Source organism: Chironomus tepperi, unplaced genomic scaffold (assembly GCF_022539635.2).
Source record: "Chironomus tepperi strain 1889 unplaced genomic scaffold, CSIRO-AGI_Ctep_v1 contig_177, whole genome shotgun sequence".
NCBI classification, from domain to species: domain Eukaryota; kingdom Metazoa; phylum Arthropoda; class Insecta; order Diptera; family Chironomidae; genus Chironomus; species Chironomus tepperi.
Genome location: NW_027226299.1, coordinates 459972 through 483492, shown reverse-complemented (window position 1 = coordinate 483492; position 23521 = coordinate 459972). Strand labels below are relative to the sequence as shown.

At 33.8% G+C, this 23521-nt stretch overlaps 5 protein-coding genes and 2 long non-coding RNA genes across 7 annotated transcripts; 6 read left to right on the top strand and 1 right to left on the bottom strand.

Moving 5' to 3' along the window:
• The first annotated feature begins 29 nt into the window (after window positions 1–29).
• mRpL45 (mitochondrial ribosomal protein L45) lies at window positions 30–1215 on the top strand. The gene is made up of 2 exons (XM_070638891.1): window positions 30–176; window positions 235–1215. The coding sequence occupies exons 1-2, from the start codon at window positions 129–131 to the stop codon at window positions 1150–1152; spliced, it is 966 nt and encodes a 321-aa protein (XP_070494992.1). The 5' UTR covers window positions 30–128; the 3' UTR covers window positions 1153–1215.
• Window positions 1216–2251: 1036 nt separating this feature from the next.
• Window positions 2252–7068, top strand: LOC139089426 (trifunctional purine biosynthetic protein adenosine-3-like). The gene is given in 5 exon segments (XM_070638969.1): window positions 2252–2469; window positions 2535–2677; window positions 2909–4029; window positions 4095–4894; window positions 4897–7068. Coding segments are annotated over 5 exon segments (4113 nt in total). The 5' UTR covers window positions 2252–2432; the 3' UTR covers window positions 6909–7068.
• A 967-nt stretch (window positions 7069–8035) lies between these two features.
• LOC139089506 (oxygen-dependent choline dehydrogenase-like) lies at window positions 8036–9619 on the top strand. Its single transcript, XM_070639061.1, has 3 exons — window positions 8036–8271; window positions 9184–9234; window positions 9432–9619. Exons 1-3 carry the CDS (start codon window positions 8115–8117, stop codon window positions 9617–9619), a joined length of 396 nt encoding a protein of 131 aa, XP_070495162.1. The 5' UTR covers window positions 8036–8114.
• A 33-nt stretch (window positions 9620–9652) lies between these two features.
• Window positions 9653–11310, top strand: LOC139089357 (glucose dehydrogenase [FAD, quinone]-like). Its single transcript, XM_070638874.1, has 2 exons — window positions 9653–11103; window positions 11172–11310. Exons 1-2 carry the CDS (start codon window positions 9729–9731, stop codon window positions 11216–11218), a joined length of 1422 nt encoding a protein of 473 aa, XP_070494975.1. The 5' UTR covers window positions 9653–9728; the 3' UTR covers window positions 11219–11310.
• Window positions 11311–13703: 2393 nt separating this feature from the next.
• On the top strand, window positions 13704–14502 carry LOC139089505 (venom allergen-1-like). The gene is made up of 2 exons (XM_070639060.1): window positions 13704–13985; window positions 14041–14502. The coding sequence occupies exons 1-2, from the start codon at window positions 13704–13706 to the stop codon at window positions 14500–14502; spliced, it is 744 nt and encodes a 247-aa protein (XP_070495161.1).
• A 4435-nt stretch (window positions 14503–18937) lies between these two features.
• LOC139089377 (uncharacterized) lies at window positions 18938–20704 on the top strand. The gene is made up of 2 exons (XR_011544291.1): window positions 18938–19236; window positions 19296–20704. It is a non-coding gene; the product is annotated as an uncharacterized lncRNA (long non-coding RNA).
• A 617-nt stretch (window positions 20705–21321) lies between these two features.
• On the bottom strand, window positions 21322–22597 carry LOC139089423 (uncharacterized). The gene is made up of 4 exons (XR_011544296.1): window positions 22302–22597; window positions 22031–22226; window positions 21773–21971; window positions 21322–21650 (listed from the first exon to the last, which is right to left on the bottom strand). It is a non-coding gene; the product is annotated as an uncharacterized lncRNA (long non-coding RNA).
• Window positions 22598–23521: the final 924 nt, after the last annotated feature.

The window sequence follows — 23521 nt, the reverse complement described above, 5'->3', positions numbered from 1 at the left end:
GAAATTTTTCACTATCACGCTCAGCTTTTCAGCCTTAAACGCAAAACAAATGAGGAAGTTAAGGCTAATTCTTAATTATTAATATTTCCGACTTAATTATAGTGTAATTAAACTATCAAAATAGTAAAATGTCGCGAGTAGCATTAACGCTAACCAGTGGAATTAAATTCTTGCAGGTTTGTCGATTAAATTAATAGAAAATTGCAAATAAATTTTATACATAATTTTTTACAGCTACCAAATACATCAATTCTTGCTGCTGCTTCCCAAATTCTCCCAATTCAATGTCGTCATAAAATCAACAATCGTCACTGGAATCCAAAATGGAAGAGAATGCGTGCACAAAAATTTATCAAAATTGATATTCCGGATTTAGATGAGAGAAATATTGAGGAACTGTCACCGGATGAACGAAGATCCAAGATGAAGAAACGAGGAATTTTACCACCAAGACCGTACATGGAACGTGCTTTTTATATCTCAGCAACTGGAGGTATTTTCGAGCCATACGTGCCACCAGAAGGTGATGGCAAAACTAGTTCCATTACTGGAGTTTTGAAGGAAAAAGCTGAATTTGTTGAGAAGAAAGGAAAGTCATGGAATGCTGTAAGAAAAATTAGAAGCTATGACGAGGATTTCGATTCAAAAGATTTCGCTGTTCAAGCTCAAGAAATTTATTTAAAGGCACATGAAGCATTGGCAAATAAGGACAAACATAAACTTAGAGAACTCGTCACAGAGCGTGTATATCCAGAAATGATGCACAATGCAAAAGATAAGACACTAAGATGGAGATTCATCAAGTCATTGGAACCACCAAAAGTCATTCATGCTCGATGCACTGAAATGATTTCAAAAGAAAATCTTTTTGGTCAAATTACAGTTCGGTTCCATACTCAACAAACTCTAGCCATCTATGATCGCTTCGGACGACTAATGCACGGTAGTGAAATTATTGCAAAAGATGTCCTAGAATATGTCGTATTTGAGAAACATTTAGCAAATCTTTACGGCGTGTGGAAATTACACGACAAAATCATCCCAGACTGGATGAAGGCAAGAGAACCACGTCCAATAACGTATGTCGTAGAAGCAGAGAAAGATGTTAAGGAAGAAAGTGAAAAGAAGGTCGACGTTGCCGTGACACAATAAATTACAATTATGTAAATCAGTTAAAAATAGGATTAGTAGGCATTTAATAAAGAAGAAATTAAACAAATTCGAAGGTATGCAGATCATGTAGATTTTTGGAATTCCAGGGAAGTTAAGTGTTAAAATATTCAGATTGAATATTTTGAATGCCAAATGAAACCAAAACAATAATTGACATACTTTAAATATTTCGTGGTAAATTAAGGCGCAAATTCATAAATAAATAAGTTATATCCAATAAAACAATCTGATACGCAGATGCGATGTCTGCATTTTAATGAAAGTCGAACATTTGCCAGGTTAATATAATCAGAAAGGTATAAAAACTTGCATGTACTTGAGACTTCATAAGATTTTGCAGACATATTACGTAAGTGTGGCTGAAAATAACAAAAAATACAATTTTAACAATCATAAAAAAAAGGTTTACTAAAGAGAGTAAATTAACAGTTTTTATGAATGGAGATCATACAAAACATTAAAAATGTAAATAATCATGCTGTTTTATCGCTATTAGCGTTGTAGGTTCAATCATGCACACATCATTAATTTTCTGGGTTTGATTATTTCGTTATTAATAATTTGCGACTACCTGCGTTTAATTAAGTCACAATTGTTGTCAATAAAACATCAATTTTTTGGCATGCAATGGCTATTACTGGGTTGGACATGATGTAACACTTAACATTGACATTGATCTAATTAAAAGCATTCCATCCTGAACATTCTATGAAGTTTGAATCAAAAAAGAGGGTTGCAGATATCCGGTCTGTTGCATTACTACTCGATCATAGTAACCTTATCCTTGCAGATGATAGATTGACATACATATGGCTCGATGTCCCATTTTCCATTCTAGACAGCAATTTCATAGATGCATAGGAAAGAAAAATGTGCATGAATGGAAAATTGGCATTAAACAGACAAAAAGGAACAAAAGTTTTTCATTGAAAACATTTTCAGGTAGGAAAATAAGAAAATCCCGTTAAAGCTTCCCAAAAGCGTCATTCTCATTTTCAATAAAAGCTTCTTTAATTATTATTATAATTCTGCTGAATAGAGCTGAACTTCAGCAACTCCACCACAACAAAAAGAGTAAAACAGTAAACACATGTGCTCTTATTTATCAAGTACAATAAATTTTAATTCAGTTTAAATCCACAACTGAGCCAGTTCAAATCAATTGCAATTAATTGCATTATCACTAATAGACAGTTATTTTAATCAAGTTAGTGACCGGCTTCATTCCTTAAGGAGATCATATTATTTAAGCTAATAACATGACTGGAAAGAATTTATTGTTGATTGGTAGTGGAGGTAATGTTTATTTTGATTTTATCATGAAGGAAGTTTGTTCAATTTTTCTTAATATTTCATTAAAGGAAGGGAACATGCTCTTGCCTGGAAGTTACAACAAAGCAAATCTGTGTCAAAGATCTTCGTCTTTCCTGGATCTATTGGAATATCTCAACTCCAAAAAGCTGTAATATTAAACAACAATGAAATGAATCTCAAAGATTTCAAGGTGTGTATTATCAATAATATTTGCCTCGACATTATCGTACAATTAGTGACGTCTTTATTGATGCATTTTTCTGATTTGACCCCTGCGTCTTATTTGCTTTATCAATAATTCAACTTGTTGATTATTTATTGTTATTGTTTTCATTCGATCTCGTTCCGTCTGATTCAATGGAGATGTCTATTTCCTCAAAACTGAAAGATTTTACAAAAATATATTTTTTATTATAATTAGGGCATAGCAACATGGTGCAAAATTAATCACATTGACCTTGTCATTGTTGGACCAGAAGATCCACTTGCAGAAGGAATCACAGATGTGTTAAAGGCAGAAAATATTTATTGTTTTGGTCCATCAAAAGCTGGTGCGAGGATTGAATCAGACAAAAGTTGGTCCAAGGACTTTATGATCAGACATCAGATTCCAACAGCACAATACGGATCATTCACAGATGCCTCAAAAGCTAAACAGTTCATCCGAAACACACCAAATGCTCTCGTAGTTAAAGCTAGTGGATTAGCAGCTGGTAAAGGTGTCATAGTAGCAGAAACTATTGAAGAAGCATGTGCAGCTGTTGATGAAATTTTGGGTGATCACAAATTTGGAACAGCTGGTGATGTGGTTGTAGTTGAGGAAAAACTTACTGGACAAGAAGTTTCTATATTGGGATTTGTTGATTCCAATTCTGTACGAATCCTTCCACCAGCTCAAGATCACAAAAGATTAAAAGACAATGATGAAGGTTTAAATACTGGTGGAATGGGTGCTTATTGTCCATGTCCATTAATCAGTCAACAAGAACTTGACATCGTTAAAACTCAAGTCTTACAACGTGCTGTTGATGGATTGAGGAAAGAAAACATTGTATATAATGGTATACTTTATGCTGGAATGATGCTTACACCTGATGGACCAAAAACATTAGAATTCAATTGTCGTTTTGGTGATCCAGAAACTCAAGTAATTTTGCCGTTACTCGACGAAGATTTATACGATATAATGATGGCAGCATGTACAAATCACTTATGCAATGTTCCTGAATTGAAAATAAAATCAAATATTAACGCAGTAGGTGTCGTTATGGCATCAAAAGGATATCCTGAAACATCAACAAAAGGATGTGTAATTAGTGGCATTGAAACCGTTGCAGCTATGGATGATCACATCGTTTTTCACAGTGGTACATCCAAAAATAACAAAGACGAATGGATTACAAATGGTGGTCGTGTATTAATTAGTGTGGCTTTAGCTGATAATTTGAGAAAGGCTGCTGACTTGGCAACAAATGCTTGTAATGTCATTAAATTTGATGGATCACAATATCGTCACGATATTGCAAAGAAAGCCTTCCAAATGTAAGTATTAATCATATTGAATATTATAGCTCATTATAATCAATGAACTTTTTTATTTTCTATAGACATCCATTGACCTACAAAGAGAGTGGCGTCGACGTTGAAGCTGGAAACTCTCTGATTGGAAGAATAAAGTCTCTATCATATGGCACTCATCGTAGTGGAGTTGTTGGACAAATTGGAAGTTTTGGTGGACTTATGAGACTTAATGACATTAAGTACATCAATTCGAGTGGAGAAGAATCAAATTACAAAGACATTGTCTTAGTACAAGGAACTGATGGAGTTGGCACAAAAATTAAAATTGCCGAGTCAATGAATGTTTGGAATACAATTGGCATTGATTTAGTTGCAATGTGTGTTAACGATGTACTGTGTAATGGAGCAGAACCTATTGGATTTTTAGACTATATTGCTTGTGGTCATTTGGATGTTCCAACAGTTGCAACAATTGTCAGAGGAATTGCTGATGGTTGCCGTAAATCTAATTGTGCATTAATTGGAGGAGAGACTGCAGAAATGCCATCGATGTATGGAAAAGGAAAATATGATTTAGCTGGATATTGTGTTGGAATCACAGAATATGATGAACTGTTGCCAAAAATTAATGATATTCATGTTGGTGATGTTGTCATTGGATTGCCATCAAGTGGTATCCATAGCAATGGATTTTCATTAGTCAACAAGATTTTCGAACAAACTGGCTACAAATTAACAGACATTGCAGAGTTCAGTGACTGTGGAAAATCATATGGTATGGAGTTTTTAACTCCTACACGACTTTATGTAGCTGAGACTCTTCCATTCCTTCGTAATGGCTATGTGAAGGCATTAGCTCACATAACTGGTGGAGGTCTTCTTGAAAATATCCTCGAATTCTGCCTAAACACTTATCAGTTCAGATTGATGCACTTACATGGAAAATACCAAAAGTTTTCAGTTGGTTAGCAGCTCATGGAAATGTTGATGCAAATGAAATGTTGAGAACATTCAATTGTGGTATTGGAATGATTATAATCATGCCAAGGAACGATATTGAATGGGAAACAATTCCTGAAGCTCGAATGATTGGAAGTGTAACACAATGTGATGAAAATGGACCACAAGTTATTGTTAAAAATTTCAAGGAAGTCTTACATAAGGAAGTAGCTCATTGGAAGAAAGGAGATAAAGAAGTAACATCAATTTGTTATAAAGATAGTGGAGTGGATATAACTGCTGGAAATGCACTTGTTGACAATATTAAGCCACATGCAAAATCAACAAACAGGAAAGGAGTAATTGGTGGACTTGGATCATTCGGTGGCTTATTTAGAATCAATGACTGTGGAACGAAATTTGAAGATCCTATGCTTGTCTTAGCCACAGACGGAGTGGGTACGAAATTAAAAATTGCTCAACAACTTGGCATTCATAATACTGTTGGAATCGACTTGGTCGCAATGTGCAATAATGACATTCTATGCAATGGAGCGGAACCATTTACATTTTTGGATTACTTTGCATGTGGAAAGCTGGATGTAAATGTAGCTACAAATGTTGTATCTGGTATTGCTGAAGGATGTCTCCAAAGTAATAGTACATTATTAGGAGGTGAAACTGCAGAAATGCCTGGATTATATAGTCCAAATGTATATGACCTTGCTGGATTCTCTCTTGGCATTACTGAACATGAAGATATTTTACCAAAGAAAAATTGTATAGAAGTTGGTGACATTATAATTGGATTTCCATCAAATGGTGTTCACAGTAATGGATTTAGTTTAATCCACAAGCTTTTTGAATTGACTGGATATAAATGGACTGATGTTGCTCCATTCAGTGCATGCGGAAAGACATTTGGTGAAGAATTTTTAGAGCCAACAAAAGTTTATGTAAAGCAAGTTTTACCAGCTCTTAAGACAGGATATGTTAAGGCTCTCGCACACATTACAGGAGGTGGATTGTGGGATAACATTCCACGAGTACTTCCTTACAATTTGACAGCTGAACTAGATGGAAAGAAAATGAACATTTCTCCCGTTTTTGCTTGGTTATCCTTAAATGGAAATATTGATAAATTGGAACTGATGAAAACCTTCAATTGTGGCATTGGAATGATTATGATTGCATCTAAAGAACACGAATTGGAAATCCTCAAATCACTTTATGGAACAAGTGCTTCTGTTATTGGCAAAGTAATCCCAACTAAGCCTAAGGGACATCAAGTTATTGTTAGACATTTTGCAACATGTTTTGAACGTGTTGAACGTTTATTATCTGTTCCAAAAAAGCGTGTCGGTGTTTTAATCTCTGGCAGTGGATCGAATCTTCAGGCATTGATTGATGCAACGAAGAATACTGTAATGGGAATGTGTTCAGAAATTGTTTTTGTTCTGTCCAACAAAGCTGGAGTTTTCGGATTAGAGAGAGCAGCAAAGGCTAATATCCCGTCCGCAGTGATAAGCAATAAAGACTTTGCAACACGTGAAGAATTTGATGATGCCTTACATAATGAACTGATTAAGCACAACATTGATATTGTGTGCCTTGCTGGTTTTATGAGAATTTTAACCCCAGGCTTTGTGAAGAAATGGAAAGGAAGCTTGCTGAATATTCATCCAAGTCTTTTGCCAAAATATAAAGGCATCACAGCTCAAAAAGAAGCCTTAGAGGCTGGAGACAACGAATCGGGATGTACAGTTCATTTTGTGGATGAGAATGTTGACACAGGTGCCATAATCGTACAAGAAGTCGTGCCAATATTGGAAAATGATACTGTTGAATCTCTAACGGAAAGAATACACGTAGCTGAACATATTGCATTCCCGAAAGCACTACGTCTGGTTGCAAGTGGATATGTTAAGTTGAATGCGAAATGTGAAACTGAATGGATATGAGCAAATATCATTATATAATTTTATATTATAAGGATCAAAAATGCATTTAGACTCTCAAAATTATCTATCTTTTATATTCCGTTCCTTTTTAAAAGACATGAACTACTAAAAATTTTATATTAAAGACATACTAAATACCTAAAATAAAAAGAAATTTTAAACCTGCTAACTAGTCATATTTATCACATTTAATTTTGCAACATGCCCTCGGGCAAGAGCAAGAAGATAATACCAATGTAATTAGATTGACAGATGCATGTCAGCTAAAAATGAACACTGACCTACGTCAACAAACTTGTCGTCATCCCACATTTGAAAACAACAAAAAAAAGTGTTTATTATTCATATTATGTCCATAACAAAAATGTTATCTCTTTTGATTACAGACAGATTAATTTATGCCCAAATATCGTGACTTTTACACAATGTTAGACTGGTTTTTGGATGTAATAAGTTATGGAGTTGCTAAAGCGCTTTTCAACTCAATGGTTCCTATGATTAAATTTGAAAATTTACCTGCCAATTTTCAAAATTTAACGGCTAAAATTCAAATTTAGTAATCAAAATTCAAATCATAGCAAGCAATTTCTTTGACATGCAGACAAAATTGGGACAGCAATCTTTAAATGCCATATAAGCACTAAAAAATTATGTCAATATTTCTGTATCAACGACGAAACAGCTGATTTTGTTATTATAAAATTTACTGAATTAATAAACAATATAAAAGACGACAATCACAGCAGCAGCAATAACCTTGTCTGGTTTCCTATTATGTTTTGCATCTTCTTCGTTCAATGCATTAAATGCCTGCCTACTTACCTCTTTCTTTCTCCAAAAATTACGTATTTTGATGATAAAAATTTATTACAATTTTTGCAGACGTGATCGAGTTGTGGTCAGCTTATGGATGGGCGCGAAAAATATGTAAATATTGGCATCTGAGCAGGCATCTGTTGAAAGTATTGTGCTCGTAAATATGTTTACTGATCTGGTTTCCCAATGCCAATGGATGGGCGCTTGATCAATTTTTATGTGCGTACAGCCTCCACCATATCTGAAAGTCTCAGACTGAAACATATTCGGTGCTTATGCGATCGATAAAATTGAGTCATACAAGCTTTAGTTTTGGTTAAAACTTCGTCCCGTTCGCACACGCGAGTCTCTTTCTGTCAAAAAATATTATTTTTTATTTGCCATATTGGCATGAAGTCTGAAATAAATATAGTACTGTTGACAATTGGTCTTTACTTTCGGTATGGGAACTGCTTAGTAAATAATACAAATATTAATAGTCGCGCGAGGCGTCAAGTCGGCAATGAGAATTTGTTCCTATTTGGATTAGATCGAAGTCATGTGGAAGGTAAATATTATCGAATTCAGTTAACAAAATCAAGTTAAATGATTATCAGCAGTGCTTAAAAATAGAAGATTTAAATGCATAAAAACATTCTAGAATTCTAGAATTAGAATTGTGCGCAAAATAAAGTTGCATAACAAGAACATCTTCATATACATTTTTAATGGATCATGGGTCAAGGTAGCCTGCAAAAATTTAATTACTTGCATAACATTTCGGGTATGAAATTTCCTTTCTAAAATGTCTGTAATAAGTAGGCTGTCTCGAATTATTGGTAAGGGTTTTAACAACGAAATTTATATCCCGGGAGGCTTTAATTTTTTGAGAATCTGTCGAGACCGAGACATTCCGATGTCTAGCTTGGTGAAGTTGGGTTTCTGCAACTCTTCCTGTCACATTGAGAATTGTGAATATTATTTTATGCTGCTATATTGTACAATATGGGACAACTACAATCAACATGTTGTCATCTGAGCTTCTCAATGTCTTGCTGTCAAAACGGTAATGGAGCGGTGTCGCTAGGGATTTTATTGCGCTGCTCAGATAGCACTTACTAAATTATGTAGTGATTTAAAATATACGACGTGCTGCAAAACACGAAAGGACTTTACACCCGAACAGCACAGTGTATTGCTTGGGTATCGGTACGTTGCCGTATTAAGAGTAATTCACGTAGTTGCCTTGACATCACTGTTACAGCTGACTTAGGTTCATATTTACTGCGAAGAATGCAGTTCACCACATTGTGCTGCTCGGGACATCCACTCAAAATAAATATTGCAGAATATTACATCAAAAAAACTGATTAATGATGACTTATATTTTGTTATGATTCCTGTTCGTGACTTTTGAAATTATTTCTCAACACCAGTTAGACTGTTTTAATAAATTCGAAAAAAATCCATCACATTACAGAAAGTCAATATTACAACCAGTATGATTTCATCATAGCGGGATCTGGTCCAGGTAATCAATCATATTTTAATTGATTAAAACAAAATTTCATCATCGATGTCATTTATCCGACTTTATCTGCATTTATCTAATAATTATCTTGATCATTAGTGATGCATTAAGGTATCGTTCATAAGTGACGTCTTGATGTCTCGACATCATTTAGGAACGATCCATAATCCAAAACATTTTATATTCCATAAATCCAGGTGGATGTGCTTTAGCAAATCGCTTGACAAAGAATCCAAAATGGACAGTTCTTTTAATAGAAGCAGGAGATGTTGAGACACCATTCCAAAATATTCCAGTTGCAGCTCCATATCTTGTCTTCTCAAAGTACAATTGGGGATATGTTGCTGAGCCACAGAAGAATGCCTGCACAGGTAAGAAGTCATGAAAAATTTTCAATCTAATACTTAACATTAAGCATCTATTTAGGACGTCAAGGTCATCGATGTGCAACACCACGCGGAAAGGCTTTAGGTGGTTCCAGTGTAATAAACTTTATGATGCATACTAGAGGAAATCCAAGAGATTTTGATCGATGGGTAGAAGCCGGAAATTATGGATGGAGTTATAACGAAGTGCTGCCTTACTTTATGAAGTCCGAAAAGGCAAACATTGGCAAATACTCATACTCTCCTTTCCATAATAAGAATGGCCCGTGGAGCGTATCATTTAACAATGACCGTACACCATTTGTTGAAGCTTTTATGACAGCAAATAAAATGATGGGCATGCAAGAAGTAGATTACAACAGTGATCAAAATATGGGTGTCTCATATGTCCAATCGAATGTCTTAAATGGACAACGACATTCAGCATATAAAGCCTTTTTAGAGCCAATACTTCACAGACCTAATTTGCATATTTTAGTAAACACGAGAGTCACCAAAATCTTAATTGATCCAACGACCAAAAATGCTTATGGTGTTCGATTCCGAAGGAATGACAGGAACTACAATGTACTAGCTAGACGAGAAGTAATCTTATCATCAGGAACATTCCATACGCCACAGCTTTTAACACTTTCTGGTATAGGAAAGAAGGAATCATTACAGCAACTTGGAATTCCATTGATAAAAGACCTGCCCGTAGGTGATAATATGCATGATCATGTTGCATTTGCCGAATTGTGTTTTGTTACAAACAAGACTTTAAACTTTCCATTCATGACCTACCTCAATAACTTTTTTCAATTCTTCAGTGGACGAGGTTTAATGACCTTGCCAAGTGGCGTTGAAGGCTTTAGCTTTATCAAAGTGCCGACAAACAACAGTTATGGACAGACTGTTCCTGATATTGAGTTAATCTTCATTCCTGGAGGTGTTCATTTTGATCGTGGATTTGGAATCGTAAATGGCGGGAGAATGCAAAGGGAAATATACAATCGAGTTTATAAGCCAATGGAAGGAACGAGAAAAGATATTTTTATGATATCATTGATGCTGTTCCATCCAAAGTCAACCGGTCAAATAAGAATTCCAAGTGCAAATCCATTAGATGATCCCAAAATCTACGAGAATCTCTTGGATGATCCAGAAGATGTTGAGTCAATTTTATATGGCATCAAGTATGTCTTGGAACTGATTAAACAAGAACCATTCCAACGCTATGGAACTAGACTTCATTCAATTCCTTTACCACAATGTGCACATCTACATTTCGGATCCGATAATTACTGGAGATGTGTCATCCGCATGATGGCCTTTTCAATCCAACATCAAGTCGGAACTGCTAAAATGGGACCAATTACAGATCCTAAAGCGGTCGTTGATCCAGAATTAAGAGTTCATGGAATAAGCCGATTACGTGTTGTTGATACATCAATTGTTCCGGAATCTCCAACAGCGCACACCAATGCAATATCTGTTATGATCGGTAATTAGCTTATCTAATATCTTAAGTGTTCTGTCTATTTTAATTAATCTCTGATTTATTATTTCTAGGCGAGAAAGCAGCTGATCTGATTAAACGTGACTGGGCTGGTCAGTAAAATATATTAAGTCATAATATTGTTAATAAGCTGTATATATCCAAAGAGAAGTTTCTATATGTAAATAAAGTTTAATATTCTTAATTATGTTACGTCCATTGAGTTATGAATTTGAATTGTTATGGCAGGGCTGATGCTTATTGGCAGAGATGAAGAATCTCGATTTTAATCAAAAATGTCAAATATTTCCAATAAACATATGGGCTCGTTGGCTTATGAAATTGTCAAGGTCATGATAGTAACGGCACTCGTAAATTTATGCACATAATCCATAACTGACACGAGATTATGCAGATTAGGAAACGCATTTGAATATTTTATTGATGAAGATCTTGAAAAAGTAACTTCCGTTCAATGTAAAGGTCTTCTTTATTGCATACAGCATGATTATCATAATCATATGCATTTATGATGTAATTCCTTGTTGTTTTTTTTGGAGATTTAAAGCCACACATAAAACTTGATATACTCATTAAAATTGATATGATTATAAAAGGTCATAGAAAGCAGTTAATGTCAAATAAAGAGGCATTGTCAAGGGAAATTAGGCACTAAAATTGCTGTTTTTGGAAACATATTAAATCTTAACGACTGATAAAGGTATAATTTGGTATTGATGGTGATATGGATGATATCACGTATGTATTCGTATCTGATGTTTAAGACACTTATGCAGAGCTCGAAGTCGACTTGGATTTTGTATGAAAAAGTCTACTAAGCTTCATATAAAATGGCCAAAACAACAGAATCAGTCGTTTAAGGCATAGATAAAAATGTAACATATTTCGTTGGCACGTGTAGACTGACATGTAAGCGGCAACTGTTAAAATGTTCAATCGAAGCGTGTAGATCATGTGAACTAAATTAATTGGAACTGCATGCAATGGAAACAAAGTGTTATGCAAAATTTAATTGCAATTGTTAAGATTTCTCGCACGATAATTTCTTGGACTTAAAAAAAAGTCGATAAACTTTTAAAATGATATTCCAATTTAAATGTTGGATAACAATATGGATGATTTTGTGACTGCATGGTTTAGTTTTTATGTAATATACGGATTTGTAGGATAGATATGGAATTGTGCCAATTTTGGCAAAGCTGCTCCAAATTTTTTATCTGACATCCGGTCCAATCGGAACACCAGTGGACAAAAACACGTATTAAATAGATGATTGATGACAAGTTAATGCCCAGTTAATGACTTCTTATATAGTATTTATGTCTACTCGGGTGTAGGATTTTATCATAATATTGTTATTTGAACCGTCTTTAACCTCAATCAATATGGTTCTATCCAGTTCTATCTTCTACAAAATTAAACTATTTCAACATTACTTCCGATTTTCTAGCACCATCAAATTAAATATTGATTTAATTACATTTTCAATGACTTGATAATTACATGGTAGCAGCAGTACTTTCATTGCAAGGTGTTTCTCGATAACACTTATTTGTACGCTTTCCTCATTAAACATTTAAGTCCTTTGCATACTCAAAAATCTTTTAATTAATTCTATGCACAATCAATAATTATTTGATACAATTGAATGCCTTACATTCAAATATTAAAGATGTTCAAGTAGCAAAAGATTGTTATCAGTTGAGTTTGCAGCAGAAACGTAGAAGTCGGAGTGGACTATTAATAGAAAGGACCTCATCTAAATCATCATTAGTCAATATTAATGTTAATTAATTCGACGGTATGGTCAACAAATAAATATCAAAAGGCGCAAATTATTAAGTTAAATCTAGCTAGGAAGATTTATCGACAGAGCTTTCTAAAAGCTTCACAACTAATCGATAAGAATCTAGAATGACTATATATCTAGAATAAAGCAATTAATTGGATCAGAAATTATAAAATCTGCATAACTTTAATCCACAATACATTTTAATATGCAAAATATTTGAATCTTAAAGTAAATAAAGCATTACTATGAAGATGCTTTGACTATACATTTGCATGTGATTTGAAGCTATTTAAAGCCTCAAAATCCCTAATTGAACAATGATATACTTAATTGAAATCTCAATCAATTTGTGCACGGGATTTAATTAAGTAATTTAAAATACACATGCGGTTACAGTCATGAGCGCCGCAAGCTATTTTATGGGAAGGGATTGGGAGGATCTGACCTCTCAAGTAAGAATGCACGTGTGAGAATTCTCACGCAATATCAATTATATCATAATTGTTGACTAACAGATTGTAAAAGGATCAGTAATTAAATTTAATATTCTTGGGAACCAGGCATGTAAACATTCAAGTACTTTTCGTATTCAAAAGACTTTAAATCTGATACGGAATTCATAATTATTGATCCAATTACTATTGATTGTTGTGCATATAATTTTGAGGCATTGGAGATTCTTATCAATAAAGATTCAGTTACTATAAAAGCATCGAATTTCAATTGAAGCATCATCAGTGAATTGAAGCTTATCAAGTCATTCTGAGTTGCATTCTAAACATCCTCAAAAATCATGTTGAAATTCGTTTTCATTACTTTGGCAATTGGACATGTCATGTCCCAACAAACTCTCCAAGTTACTGACTACTGTGATTCTGGATTGTGCAAGTCACCAAAGCACATCACATGCGAAATGTCAGCAATTCAAGAAAAAGCAGCATCAGGCTGTGCTCGCATACTTCCTTTGGATGATGAGGCAAAACAAGCATTTGTTGATGCCCATAACAAGAAGAGAAACTTGATTGCTGGTGGCGAACAACCTAGATTCCAATCAGCTACAAAGATGTCCACAGTTGTAAGTATTAGTTATGGAACCATAAGGAACAAAAATTAAAGAACTAAATTTTCAGGAATGGGACCAAACACTTGCTGACTACGCACTTCTCAATGTCATGAGATGCGACTTTGCTCATGATTGTCATTCACTTCCTGATATGAAATTCTCAGGACAAAACATCGCTGGTGATCATGGTGAAGACTTGAAGAAAATCGCTTACTCAGCAGTTGAGAACTGGTACAAAGAAGTTGACGACTCAACCCAAGAAAACATTGACAATTGCTGCGACTTAAAAGTTGGACATTTCACACAAGTCGTTCAAGCCAGAAACAACAGAATTGGATGTGCTGTTGGAATCATTCCTTACAACGGAGATCAGATGACTTACATTGTCTGTAATTATGCATTCGGTAATCTCGCTGGAAAGGCTTACATCTCTGGTCCACCAGCTTCTGGTTGTAAAAGTGGATCTAATCCACAATATCCAGCTTTGTGCAGCTCTGCTGAACAAGTTGATGCTAATGATGGACATTAAGTTGTTCTTAGTATTTTTTATTTACTGTGGATGTACAAAAATTTCAATATGCTTACTTTGATTGTAGTTAAAATTTAATATTTTGGAAGTTAATAAAGGAAAAGAATTATTTAGAACTAGAAATATTCAGTTTGTCAATGCTTACCCGATCGGAACAAATTATTCATGACTGTCAATTGATGACTATATAGCGTACAAATGGCAATATTTATGTTAACTGCCATAATAATTGACACATGGATGGCACATGGTCGTTATTTAACAGCCATGAAAACTTGAGTCGATCTGGTTATTTACTTCATTGGCCATGCAGTCATAAAACACTCTACAACATCCAACAACATCATCAGCATACCCAAAAAATTTCACAAATGGTCCCATCGCCATTGCCAAAATTTATTCCTTGCTGTTGCTTTTATTCCGCGCATCACACATTATGGGGAAAATTTCAATAAAAGCACAAAGCACGAGCGCAGAGAGAAAAGTCACAGAACACGTATTGAGAAAAGAGATGAAGGAAATGAAAGCAAATAGCAGAGAAAAAAAAAATGAAAAAAAAAAATATTGTCGACGAAGTGTGAGATATCTAAAATGGAAGTGGGAATTTAATGGCGCTGCAAAAACTCACGATTTATTTGTTTCAATGAGACCGTCTCATTGTTTTGTAGTTCTCTTTATGCCACACATCATTGTGGCTCACATTTGTTACGCTTTAATGAGAAAAGAATATTTTCAACAGCAAAGTCGAGGGAGATGCGGAATGAACACAAAAAATAATATTGAGTAGAATGTTTCTTTTGTGCTGAACACCTAGTAGTCATAACATTGATGCTTACGTATATTGTTTCATTTCTTGTAAAGTTCTCATTGTGTAGTATTCTACGTCTAAAGTTTTTTTTTGAAAAATTAAACTGTAGCGAGTTGTGCAACATTGAAGAAAGTTGTTGGAAGTGACAATGGACTGTTGCATTTTGATAATTTGATGTTTATTGTTGCTTGCTATGATTAGATTTTATGTAAATTTAGAAAAATTCTTAGGAAATTTAGTCACTTTTGGAATTTTTTTGGATCTAATTGCTGTACATTATGTCATATGCTTTGATTGGATATGACATCAATTAATTGTATAATTTCGATAGGCAATGATGTCAAAAACATCAATTTATCATATTTGATACTCTTCTACCCACATTCATAAGTTCATATTCCACCCATAGGCCATAATCCAATCGTTTTCAGCTTTCATAATTTGAAGGTGTTCAGCAATATGCAGAATAAACTAGCAATTTTCGTAAATATAGTCATTTAATTCAAAACAAGCTGTTTATTACAATAATTATTGGGGATGTACTTCGGTTTTATTGAAAATGTTGGTAGGTTGTACAATATGTTGAAGCTTTATGTAATAATTCCACCATAAATCATTATAAGTCAATAACTAGATTCTCGCACTTAATAAAGACCAGAGTTGACGCTTATGGATTATCTGCCATATCAAACACGAAAATCTATCTTGTAAATGCAAAGGAAAATCCAATTGAAATGTAAAGCTTTTGCCTGGACCTGAGAAAGCCTAAAGCACGAATTACTATGTTTTAGAGACATTTATCAATAAGTCTTGTACATTCTCTTATCCAAATGCCTTATATAAATTCTATAATCTTGATTAATAATGCTAAACACCTTTTGCACTGATACATGCCATAAAAGCCGTAAAATGCTAACACATTAATTATGATTTTATCGTACATCAATATAAAATACCAATTGAACACCAATAACACTGAGAACACAAGTCAAACACCAGCATTTAAATGTTTACAGCTATAATTATCAATTTTTATTGACAATCAATTTTTATGTTATCTAAAAACATTCAGTTACTCGATATCAATGTTCAAGTATGAGCTACGTACACACAATCATGACAATTAAGTTGTAAGCATATTGATCAACATTGAGCTTGATTCAACTAATTAATTAGTTAGTATAATTACAGACACAAGTCTATGATCAGAATTTACGCAGAATTCACCATTCCGAACATATTTATTATCATTTAATAGCCCAAAGACTTAGTTCACATTGCAAAATATTACAGTGAATCTTGCAAACTTGATAAATTGTAGCACATGCATGCTACTTACTCTCAATTACTAAGAAATTCACACAATTAAAATATATTCATGCATACCTATGCCTACTATACTGCATTTCCTCATACTCATCAACATGAACTAACTTGATACCCATATCATCCATTGGAATGCACAGCAACTTTAAAAATATCCAAAAATCAAACACTCCACACGACTAACAATTTATGAGCTCCAGTGCAGTCATTAACGCCTCATTAAATTTAAAATGTAAAGAATATTAAATCAACATGGTGGTCTGTGTGAAATTCAATGGTGGATATCTGATGGATTTTTATTTGACTTGACTAAAATCAACAATATGGATAGACTTAATTAAAATTCATAAAAGTTCTTCCAACTGGAATGAGAAGTCATTTCTGAGAAATGGAAAGCTTAAAACTTGCTTAATTCAATCATATGGAAGTGAATTTAAATTTCTTATGTCTGACTCAATAGGTGAGAAACAATGGAAGGAATGGACTGGTTTGGGAGTGAATTTCGGATAGAAATTCCATTTTCCATCATATTTTACATGCCATCAATGCATAGCTGATTATTTACTTCTGAGAAAATCCAATGGCATTAATACATTTTTATGGGAAGTAAAGGAAGTCACTCATCATCAATACATCTACTTTTTTTTGGGAATAGCTTGTTGGAAAACTTATGCATGTACACACATTTTTTATATCTGGAAATGTAAATCTTATCGTCCACAAGTCATTGACAATGTAATGCCATAGGTGCCATATCAATAGATTGGAAAATTGTCATGTCTTGCAATTGTTGTTGGACGACATTGTGGGCTGGAAATTGTTTTATAGCCATTGAACAATGTATAGATATCTATCATACAATTGTATTTATGTTTCACATTCAATTATCCAAAAAAAAAAACAAGCCACAGCAAAGAAATATGAAGGAAGTAAGAATTGAAAAATTCTTATAAATTTGATGAGATTTTGAGATGATATCGTCGACCAATGTGAGGATATTGATGTCACGCATGATTGCCACTTTCTATAAATGATGATCATTTATTGTAAATTGCATATAATGTCCAGCATGCCAGATGACAGTCAATTTGAAATTTAATTGCGCCATTTTGTTTCATACATTTTGTAGATTTCATACATTTTTAGTTCGACTGCCGTTGAGAAAAATGGAGTTTTTTTGGAATGGTACCGAAACGTATGTAATAGGCGAACATGATGTTCAGCACAACATTTGGAATCGTACGACGAAGCACATAGAAAATGTTGAATGAATGCGTTGAAAACAATGAAATTTTTGTGCTGTATGTGATGAGTATGAGAGTTTGGTAAAAATGCTATAAGCCACGTGCCGTAAATTTTTTTCCAAGTGTTTCATGTGACTACATATAAATTTTTGGTCTATAAGCTGTCAATAATTCCGCGGGAATTAATAATTCAGATTTTTTTGGGTGATTTTAAAGATGATTTCCAATCGTCAATGACTACGTCTATTTCCAATGAGAGAACATTTTCCACTTTAAAGCTCATTATTGCATATCTTCATTCCTTTTCTTTTCTTATTTCTGTTCCTTCATACACTATAAACAATCTCATGTGTTGAGCAACACTCAACAATCTATAAACCTCCAAAGCAATACAGTCTATATGATCTGTAGCTGTTGTGTTACATTTTCATTTCATTCTGTTATAATGTAGCCATAATATATTCAAGCATTATAGCAATGGCAATGCTTTTCTGGGCGTATTTTTTTATTAATGAATATTTTTTTCTTTCTTCATTCCAAAAAAGCACCATTGAGTTAGCACTGCCGCCAGCCATTTCAATAGTTCAATGGAAATTTCATTGCTGTCAACTACTTCTAACTAACTGCATGTGGAAGCTGAACATTACTATTTATTTCCCACACTTACAGCAACAACATTAACATGCTACATATTCTCCTGTCTTTTTTTTTTGGAAAGGGGGAAGAACAACAGTGGAAATCTTCAAGTCAAAGAACGAACGGTGACGTATGAGTAGAGTCTATATACATAATACACAGAAGTGACCTGAAATCGAGATGCGATGCATTGCAATTTTCCCACAAAATGTACAAAAAAAAAAAGAAAGAAAAAAGTTATTTTTTCGAAAATTGAGAAGAGTGAGTTTTACTAGGCAAGCATGAAATGTGGCAGGCATTAATGTTTTGTTGGTGATGTGACATATAGCTTGTATACACTTTTGTGTTATTCATTTATTTCACGCACATGAAACAGCCGTTTAACTGTTGTATGTGCTCAAAATACTCGAGTGAAAATTTTACATCACATTGACAATTTTATTATCGTTGCTCGGGGACGTTTGGGTGAAAATAAATAATTTAAAGGATGAAAAGTTGAAGTATATCCATTAAAATTGTTAAATTGTGAAGAATTAAGTCGAAAATTATCAAAATCTGACAATAAAGTTAAAGATCCGAGAAATTATTTCAAAATTTTAAAAATCTTTCCGCCACCAAGAAATTGACTGCATTTTTTACACTCGAGTATGGAGTACCAGGCGCTACAAATTCAAACAGCACATCGGATTGTGTATATATTTGGTGAACATCATAACACAGGCAAAATATATATACGTATCGTAAACAGCAATCCATTTTTTTCTTTTATTTTAATTTAGGGAGTTTTAGGCATCGCTTCGTATTTCAATAGCGTCTGCCTGTATAAAGAAGGAATTTTTTTTCAAAGTTGGCATTTCGTGATAATTCCTGCATTTCCTTACAATTCATTGTGCTTATCAATCATTCATAGTACTTTGTGGTCACATTATCAGTGCCTTATTTTGAAATAATTTGTGCTTATTTTGAAAAATGAAAGTGAAATTTTTTCATATAGAATGGAAGCGGCGCAAATTTTTTCTCCTGTTTACGTGACTCTAATAGCGAAGCTCACTATATATATCAATTGAGGCATCATATAATTGTCTAAACAAATCGCGGTCGCATACTGTGTACAGTACTGCTGTAATTTCGGGAGGTTTTAGAGATCATTTAAAAGTGACCTTGACACATCCAGAAGACATATTTATGTACTTTACACACAATGAGAGGCCTAACGCAGGCCTCCACTGAGCACCATACATATATGTATATATATCTTCTTTGTTGCTCGCATTCCCTTTTTCACTTTAACCATCAACAATCATTGATAAAAAAATTTATATATATATTTATTATTCTTTTTGCCTCCTTCATGTCTTTCTATATATACATAATAAATATGTAATAATATTCTTTTCCAGCGAGAGAGAAGAGCAGAGTTGCCGATTTTTTTTTTTGTTATATTCACTTGCCATCCAACATGCGACTTTGCTTTATAGCTGTATGAAAATGTTTGCCTTGGGAAGAAAAATTCAAGCAACGCGCGTTCAATAACAAGAACACATAACATCCAGCAATGTTCATAAATGATGAATTTCAAAAAATAAAATTTTCTTTCACCTCCTATTGCTGTCTCATGTGATCTGATGTTTTCGTGAATGTTTACAATGTTTTACTCATTGTTTTGATGTTTTTTGTGCAATTGTTTGATGTTTTATCATTGTTTTATTGTTGAATGCTGATCGATGCACTAGAGTGAATGAGATGGAAGATGAAAAGAGATGGAAGGATGAGCATCAAAAGCTTTAGAAAGAGATGGAAATAAGACACAAACTTTTCACATTATTGAGCAAAAAAGAAAATGAAACTTCAATAAATTGAGCATTGCAATGATGAATAGTATAAGGAACAAGGCATGACAAGTGCTTTACTGTTTAAAACATTCAAAATTGGAACAAATGCTGCATTCTAATAAGAAACCTTGGGATCGTGTCTTGGAAAGATTGCAGAACAAAACAAGCAATCCCACGTGATAATCAACTTATCCTCATGGATGTTATTTTTAGCAAGCTATAAAGTTTTAAAATTAGACCATTCAATTAATTCTTGCTAATTTTAGCTTGAAAAAAAGAGAATCAAGAGGCGTGGAAACTGAATAACAAATTTAATTAGCTTTTGACAAATAAAGATCAATTTACTTCCATGTTAATTTGCATGTTTAGTCTGAGTCATTGAATTACGCGGCAAGGAGAAAACGTAGACAGATTTATAATCTTGTTTTGCTTGTTGACATGGGATTTGCAATGTAATCTCAATCAGAGGTGGGATTTGAAGCTGATTTGGCTAATTGCTTGCTCATTATGGATTAATAATGATCAGTGGATGGTCGGCAATATAGTTTGGGTATCTTTAAATGCTGCAATTCTATGATCATAATTTTTTGTGGGTTTCCTTGCAACATGCTGACAAAAAAGGCACTTAAACCTAAATTATTAGATAGTTTAGCATCTGCAGTCTTTGGCATGTGCGTTTCAATCCTTAATGTTTCTTGATGATCATTTGTGAACTGTTGCTTCGCTATTTCTATATTTTTACCTTAGACATAGATTTATTACCCAAATTTTTCAAAGAAGAGCCACTTGAGAAAACTGTCAGTTCTGATAATTGGTTTCAAACCGATCTGGTGTCGATTTAGCTGTTGACTTGAACTGAAATCCAACTCATAGAATGGTCCTGGATGGTATGGCTTTTAGGTTCAGAATTGTCTTCTAACTGTATGACTTCTAACTCTTATGATTCCTTCCCACAGTTTCTTCATCCACAATCAACATTTCCATATCCTCAAAATAAGAGTAAACTTCTCAACAAACTGTCACAAGTAAAAGTCAATGCATCACTAACAAGGCACTATCTCCCCACTAAAAATTAAACCATAGATAAAAAGTTTAATACCTACTTGTCGGGAAAGTCGTAGATAGTTTTACCGCTCACGTTTCATACTCTTATTACTACTGAGGTTTCACATTATATTTAATGATCCTATAAATTACTAAGTATATCGCTTACTTGAGTGAATTTCGCTTGTCATTCTGAGTATATCGAAAAGGGGTCTAAAGTACACTTTCTCAATATTGTCAGGAGATAATTGATTCCATCTGCATCGACAGTTAGAATTGATGGATATATAAAGTAGTTGTATTATTAAGTTAGTTACTCGATTGACAGTCGTTAAAGCTATAAGGTACTTTAAAGTATTTTTTATCGTCTTCAAACTTACAATTAGAGCTGATTTCTATCAATTGACTGGAATTTGGTATGATTTCCTGTGCCTGGTTGTATCCAACGCAAATTACCTATCTTGGATCTTGATCAGATACTTAGAAACATGAATATACCCTCCAGCAATACATACAACAAAAATTCCGATGACATCCTTCAAAATTCCATCAAATTCCTGTCGGTATCGTTAAAAGGAACTAGAAAATTAGAGGTCAAGACATAACAACTAACAAAATAAACATACCTAAATGCTCACCTCTGTTTAATTCAATTAATATGCAAGCTTATTTCACTAATGTATATTTCAGCACAATCATATCTACATTTTTCGTAATAATTATACAACTTCTCATGATATATTCTCTGTTATTGCGCTAAACAGCACCTGTTTTTTGCGTTCTCTATGTTTTCATGTTTCCTTCAGTGTTCTGACGAATCGATCAGATGCTAATCTATTTTTAAAGCAATGGAAAAATCTACGTGGAATAAATTAACATCAAACTATTCAGTGGAAGTAATTTTCTTACTTTAATCATCAGCAGATGTTAGCGCCGATCATGAATGCTATAATTATTAGTCTTTAAAATTCTATTCTGATGAAGAAAATGTGTAGCTGCTGTTGTTGCTAGATGTTAAGGAAATGTGAATTGTTTGTTTCTATCATGAGCTGTGTATGGACAGATTAGTTTGATTATGATTTATCGATATACATTGTTGAATGAAGTAAACAGGTTCTTGATCATAGAAATTATAACAATAGCCATAAAATTTATGACTCAATTCGCCTTTCATCTAAATTTTGCTTATTTTTCTAATGGGTTTATCCGTCAATTATGACTTTAGGTATAATTATAAGATGGAATTTGAACCTGAGAGTTCTAATTGCCACTTCCATTATCGTGTTTTGCACCTCGTTGAGCTATTGACGTGGGTTTGTTAATTCATACTCAATCTGCTGTTGATAGCATACCAGAATAGCACAAAGCGATGAATCGATCAAACTTCCAGCCCCAGGCTGTATCCTCAGGCATTACCATGCCAGAGTCACAAAGGCTTGATACCAGATTTTGGATCAATAAGCCGACTTGGCAATCCGGCAAATAAATGACCAGAACTTCAATATACCTCTGGCGTCGGGCTAGATCCAATGATATCCAGCCTCAGACAAGAGTCAAGTCAATCTGGGGTTGGCTTGATCTGCCATTTCTTCACAATGTCATGTCCTTTCAGGGTACCATCCAAAACTCCACATTGATCCCATTATGATTTCCATAAGGACCGAACAATCCCCAAAGTAGATAAAAAGAATTTCTCAAACTATTTAGTGGAACTTTGCAGATGTTTTCCTCGAGCATCAAAAAAAATTATTTTTATTGATTCCATTTCAAGGAAAGTAGAGCAGCAGGCTCACAATTTCCTTTCAAAAACCAATTTCTTAATTTTTTTGGCGCATGAAAAAAGGCAACGGAAAAAAAATAAAAATTAAAGGAGCTAAAGGTGTTCATTAAAAAGGCAGCAGAACACATTCTCATTGCTTTGTTCTAATGACTTTTTGTGCTAAACGATAATGAACATTCGATTGTTGGCATGCGGCAATGGAAAAAACCACATAAAAACGCTAATTTTCAGAATAAAACACAAAAAATTATTAAAGGAAGGAAGAGAAAAAATTAATTTGGCACATCCAGATGTGAGTTTGATATGCCTATTGTCCGTCTCTACTGTGAAGATGGCAAACACATTAAGA